We start from the raw sequence: 6,477 nt of genomic DNA, 5'->3' as shown, positions 1-6,477 counted from the left end.
CATAACTCACACTTCTATATTCATTCATTTATTACTCTTTTCTAAGGAAAACTCCAAAACCCCATTTTCTCTTTCATTTATCTCTATCCTTTTCTTCCTCCTCTTATCTGTTCATCAAATCTCTCTTTCTTTTATTATTATTATTGTTGTTATTATAATATATTTGATTTTGCCCATACCTACAATCCAATCATCTACACTACTACACCCACAACTATCTTATTCATCTTCATTATCATATTATAAAGAAAGTATAATTTTAATTTCTTTTTTATCAAATGAAAAGAGAGTATGTACTAGAAGAAAAAAATAAAAATAAAGATCATTCTAGTAACACAAACACTATGTTTGGTAAACTTCATCATCACCAAAATCAATCTCCTCAACATTTTCAACACCATCACCAACAACAACAACAGCAGCACCTTCAGCAGCACCAGCACCAGCATCAGCAGCATAATTTTCACCATCCAGCTTTTCAACTAACACGCGAATGCCAAACTTCAGAGGAAGCAGACAGTACTACTCATCGAATGAGTCCTACAAACAGAAACGATACTTTAAACCCTCAACCGGTTAATGCAGTAGCACCGCCGCCGCCGCCGCAGCAGCCACCTTCCTCCGCCGGTAACGACGGTGCTACGATTGAAGTTGTTCGCCGTCCCCGCGGCCGTCCGCCTGGTTCGAAAAACAAACCTAAACCACCTGTTATAATTACTCGTGATGCTGAGCCATCTATGAGTCCTTATATACTTGAAATTCCAACTGGAGTTGATATAATCAACTCTATTACCAAGTTCTGTAGAAAACGGAATATGGGTCTTTGTGTTCTTAACGGTTCAGGTAATTCATAATCGGAATCTGAATCTGAATAATTAATTTCTCAATTGACACAAGATTGTTTAATGTAACATTTTTTATTTTATTTTAAAGGTACTGTAACGAATGTTACTCTCCGGCAACCGTCAACTACACCGGTTTCGACTGTTACCTTTCATGGCAGATTCGATATACTGTCAATTTCAGCAACAGTTGTTCAACCAAATGCGAGTGTTCCATCGAACAATGGGATAGCAAATGGGTTCACAATTTCATTAGCAGGTCCACAAGGTCAAGTTGTGGGCGGTGGCGTAATCGGACCTCTTGTTACCGCCGGGACGGTTTACTTAATCGCTGCAACTTTTAACGGTCCGTCTTATCATCAGTTACCGGCGGAGGAGGAATTAGCAAGGAATAATTCTGGTGGTGGAAATGAAGACGGGTCGCCGCCGCCGCATGCGGAGGTTTCCGGTGGAGGAGATAGTGGACATCCACCGTCAACGACGGCGCCGGAAACTTGTGGGATGTCGATATACAGCTGTCATTTACCGTCGGATGTGATATGGGCACCTACTGCTAGACAACCACAACCACCACCTCCACCACCTTACTAAAATTCTTGGAATCTGTGCTCTCTTATGCTGTCAAATTTTCTTCACTAATCTGGGTTTTGTATTTTGGGATTAATATTTTTTTTCTTGTTTTTTGTTTAGTTTATTTAGTTGACTTTAGTTTATTTTTGTATCTTTTATGTTAATTAAAAAAATGTACTGTGGATTAGTCCTTTTTTTATTTGTTGTTTATCTTTGGTTGGGAAAGAGGAGAATATTTTGGTACTAATTGAAGTAGTATTTTAGTTAGCCATTAGATATTTTATTGATCACTCAAAACATTATTTTATTATATTTGTATCTTCGCGAAGGTGAAAGAGACTGTTTTCGAAAGATTCTTGACTCGAGTGTTGGGTTGAACAAAGAGACCTTAAACTATGGATTTGGGTAAAAAACCAGAGTGCAAAAATTTCGAAAGACCAAATATAAGTGTTTTCAAAAGAAGGAAAAAGGTGTTATTTTTTTCCATTAAGAACCAGTTTTTCTACATCTTAGTTGCATTTTGGTCAATTGAAAATGATAACCAAAAATTTCACTTGGTGTTCGGACCTTGTATTGAAGTTTTTATTAAATTTAAATCACATATTGTAAAATCTAATTGGGAGTGGTTCTTCATGCTTAGGGTTCGAATATGAAGTCTCCTATTAAAAATAAAATTGTTTCATCATTGTACAACATAATTGTATGAACTCAAAATTTTTGACTAAGATTGTAACAGTTTCATCACTGTACAACATGACCGTAGAACCCATTCGAGAGTGACTCTTCATAATCAAGACTCAAACTCAAAACTTATACTCTCTCTGTCTCAATTTATGCGACTTATTTTCTTTTTTAGTCAAATCCAAAAAAGAATAATACATTTCTATATTAAGTAATAATTTAACTATAAAATGTCTATATTATTGTTGATGAAATAATTTACAATCACACAAATTCCTATAATTCATTTTGAATCACAAGTTTTAAAAGTCTTTCTTTCTTTCTTAAACTCCATGCCGAGTCAAACTATCTCACACAAAATAAGATGGACGGAGTAATTAAGACTTAAGAGTGAAAGCAGTCCGACCAATACACCACAACGTTAAAAATGGCAAGTTGCAAAAGAAAGAATGTAAAGTGGGAGCAAGTTGGCATGGGGGAGTTTAGCTTTGAAGTTTGGGTCATATCTGTCTGCAGTGAATCTGACAAATGATGACGAAGGTGGGATGAGATTTTTCTTCTTTCTTTCATTCTGGCAATTTGCTTTACAGTTTTCTGCAAAAATGCCAGAATTAAAGAAGGGAAGGATGATGGACTTTTCCCAATTCAGTCTGAATGTATGTGTGGTTTTTATAGCTAATCTAGTTTTGGTTATTTGGGTTTTTGTGGTTGAGATAAATATGAAAAAGACATTACTTTCTTATAACATGTGGATGGGGTAATCCCACAGTAATGTGTTTTTTTTCTTTTTAGTAAGAGAATTGGCATTGTTAGAGAGTGGGGTTGGGAATGAATTATGTGGCTTGATTCTTTGAATGTGAACACTTTTTTCAAAGGCTTTTGTTCATTAATTTCATCAAGACATTAGGATTATGGTCTATTTCTATTGAGCATTTATGGACATTTGGTAGAGTATATTAAAATATTCTACGTCCGTTCAATTTTAATTGTCATGATTTTTTTTAAGAGTCAAACTATAAGAACTTTGACTAATATTTTTATGATATATTTTTTCATCATATTGATATGCAAAAAAATGCAATTTATAGTACTTTTTCGTATGGTTTTTGAATATCTAAATATTTTGTTTAAATATCGAATTAATGTAATTTAATTTAACTTTAAAAATTAGTCAAATTGACTTTCGAAAAACGTAATATGACAATTAAAAATGAATAGAGGGAGTATAGTAGATGTATTAATTTTGTATACTTTTGCTTTTTCTTAAAATTGGTGGTGGAGAAGGGAAAATGATGAATTACAATATGATATGATGAAATAAAAGACTGTTATTAAATTTCATTAAGACACTAGGATGATGGCTTATTTTGATTGAATCGGAGAGGTTTGATAGAGTGTATAAAAAATTATAGTAATATTATATGTATTAATTTTGTATATGACGAGAGGGAGTTGCTCGGATGGTAAGCACCTCTCATTTTCAACTCGAAGGTTGCGAGTTCGAGTCACCAAGGGAGCAAAAAGGGTGGGAGCTCCTAGGGATGGTAAAAAAAAGTATTAATTTTGTATATTATTAATATTTTACTTGATATTTTTCTTTAACTTATATATAACTAATTTGATATTAGTTATATACTCTATCGGATATTATGCTTATGTATAACGAATATATGAAAGTTTATAATATTAGTAATGTGAGGAATATACATGCACTAGCATAGTAAACTAAATAATTTTCTCATAAATTATTTTTCATCGTATTTGTAGAAGGTATTTTATAAATAAATATATTTTAAAAAGAAATTATGTAATGCATGTTATCTTTAATATGCTAAATTAAACATTGCATAATTTCACACATAACTAATATTAGTAATACTAATAAATCTTATTTAACACTATTCTTACATATCATATCATACGACTTTTAAAAATAATAAATTCTATTTAAAAAGTAGGATTTAAATATGATTATGACATATATATGTTTGTATTTTGTGAATCAAAAACAATAGTTAGACGATTTTATTGTCTTGAGAAAAAACAAAGTACTCATTTAAATAAGATAAAAATAAATATAAAAAATTTAACAAAGTAATAAGATATCACATGAGTTGATCAGTGACAATTCAAAAAAATTATAATTTAGGAACAAAATTTTGGTGTCTTGTTTAGTCGCCCTGTTTGGAATAACTTATCTCACCATTTATATCATAGTTACGAAATAAGTTATCCCAAAATAGCTAATTTCAAAATAACTAATTTTGAGATAACTTTTTTCCGACTAGACACCCCTAGAGATTATCTATGTATAATAAGTCCTTTCTTTGTTTTTTCTTATAGCATCAATTATTTGATACTTGGTTCAATTAATTCAAATCTCTACAAAATCAGATCAAAACTTTCTTTCAAATTCTCAATTGAAGACTTTTTTAATTTTATGTTTGTCATGACTCAGAAAATAGTACTTTGGTTTGTCTTTTTTTTCTCTTTGGGGATTCTTATCCCTTTTTCTTTCATTGAAATGACAAAAAGGAAGAGACGAGAAAATAAAATTAAAGATATGTGATGATGATGGCTTTTTCTTCAAGTTTTTGCCTCTTTCCATATTTGGTCCAATTGGGTTTTGTTGTTTTCTTTACACTTCTTACTATTTTTTCTTAGACAATTTTTGCATTGTAATGTGTATGTAAGGTTGAGATGTGGACACTTTACACTCCATTTAGGTTCTTTCTAGCTGTAACTTAACATGTTAAAATTTTATTTTAATTTTAAAAGTTATAATTTGTAATTTTATTATAAGAAATTGATAAACATATCCTTTTATAATTTGATATAAGAAAACAAAACCTATAAAGATTTTTCGTGCGTTATTCCAAAAATAATAATAAAATTTCGTAAAAAGGATACAAAACTAAAAATAAAGTTGTAAAATCACAAAAGGATTAGATTTCATTAGTACTATACTTTTTATTTATTTATTTCCCACTGCGTGTATGGTACCAGATTCACACCAGAAAGTTTCACATTGAGATAAAGCGCTCCTTAATAAAAACGACTCCATATGAATGAATATTTACCACTCCATCACAACCCTGATTAATAATACTATACTTATTAATTCTTATGAAATGTCACTTGTTCCTGTCCTCCAAAAAATGTGTTGCCAAATTCATTGTTTCTATTAAATCGAGGGATATTTTTTACTTCACTTCACCCTTAATCAAAATTTTACTTGATAGGTATATCAAGTCCTCGTTTGATGTGAGAGATAAAACTAAATAGTGATAGGATAAGAAAATAGTGACGGGATAGATTTTTTGTATCTTGTTTGGGATAACTCATCCCATCATTTATACCATAGTGATCGGATAAGTTATCCATGATAACTAATCCTACAAACGACCCCTTACTATCTACAGTGACTCTGTTTACTAGTTCATGGCAACAGTAATCAAGAGTGCGCTTCGATTAATATATGACAAATGAACGCGAAAACTGTGTATTAAAGTTCCGGATGTGGCGATATTTCTCTTTGTTATAGCCCTCGTAGTCATAGGATTTGAGGTCACGATAAGCATATTATTGAACATAATGGTAAAAATGTACTACTCTTATGACTCTAAAACAAGTTCAATAGGACTTGTGCATTCAGATTATCCTTTGATTGTGAGTATTGATATTATGTGTACCCTCAAATCTATTGAAAAAAATGAAGATAGATAATTGTCTGTACTTGAAAGTCTTCTTTGTTTATATTTACTAACCATCATCGTCTATGTTAAAGTCTTACAGAGCTTGAAGGATCTATAGAAAGTCTGAAATCCATTTATCAGTCGATGTCTCAACGAGGACTTCATACGACTGTCATTTTCACAGAGGCAACTGGCAACTACAAACATGATCTTTCATAGACCTCTTTTTTCACCTAGGCAGTAAGAATTGATACCTCTCATATCCAAAGCAAAAGAATTTAAATCCTTGGTTACAATTATGGGTATAACAACACCACAGAGATTTGAACCTTACCTCTTCTCAGTTCTCAGGAAAAGCAAAAACTAAAAGAAGAATATATTTCAAGCAATTAGCAGCACAGCAAGAAAAAGTGATAGACAAAAAATGCCTTACCAAAGGATACTACTCAAATGTCCATCAGTTCCACAAGAAGTTGATCAATGTTTCAACTTGGTCATCGGTTTCCCAATCATGTTTTATTTATGAGTGAATGCACTAACAACTTCAACAAGTATCATAGCCCGTGATAGGCATTGGCTAAATGTCAATAAACAATACCATCAATCAATTACTGATTACTGCCAAGTTATAAAACTTTACTATTTCTGTCTCAATCCACTACCTTTGATGGACTTAAAATGCCCCCCCC

The 6,477-nt window shown here is 31.8% G+C and overlaps 1 protein-coding gene across 1 annotated transcript; it reads left to right on the top strand.

Moving 5' to 3' along the window:
- Positions 1-54: 54 nt before the first annotated feature.
- LOC102582555 (AT-hook motif nuclear-localized protein 17) lies at positions 55-1,679 on the top strand. The gene is made up of 2 exons (XM_006338010.2): positions 55-843; positions 934-1,679. The coding sequence occupies exons 1-2, from the start codon at positions 279-281 to the stop codon at positions 1,431-1,433; spliced, it is 1,065 nt and encodes a 354-aa protein (XP_006338072.1). The 5' UTR covers positions 55-278; the 3' UTR covers positions 1,434-1,679.
- The last annotated feature ends 4,798 nt before the right edge of the window (positions 1,680-6,477 follow it).

This window comes from Solanum tuberosum, unplaced genomic scaffold (assembly GCF_000226075.1).
Source record: "Solanum tuberosum cultivar DM 1-3 516 R44 unplaced genomic scaffold, SolTub_3.0 scf00002, whole genome shotgun sequence".
Classification (NCBI taxonomy): domain Eukaryota; kingdom Viridiplantae; phylum Streptophyta; class Magnoliopsida; order Solanales; family Solanaceae; genus Solanum; species Solanum tuberosum.
This window is presented reverse-complemented; position numbering and strand designations above follow the sequence as displayed.

Coding starts and splice junctions, on each gene's coding strand:
- LOC102582555 (XM_006338010.2), top strand. CDS start 279: ATGAAAAGAGAGTATGTACTAGAAGAAAAAAATAAAAATAAAGATCAT. Junction 844..933: donor TTGTGTTCTTAACGGTTCAG/GTAATTCATAAT, acceptor TTTATTTTAAAG/GTACTGTAACGAATGTTACT.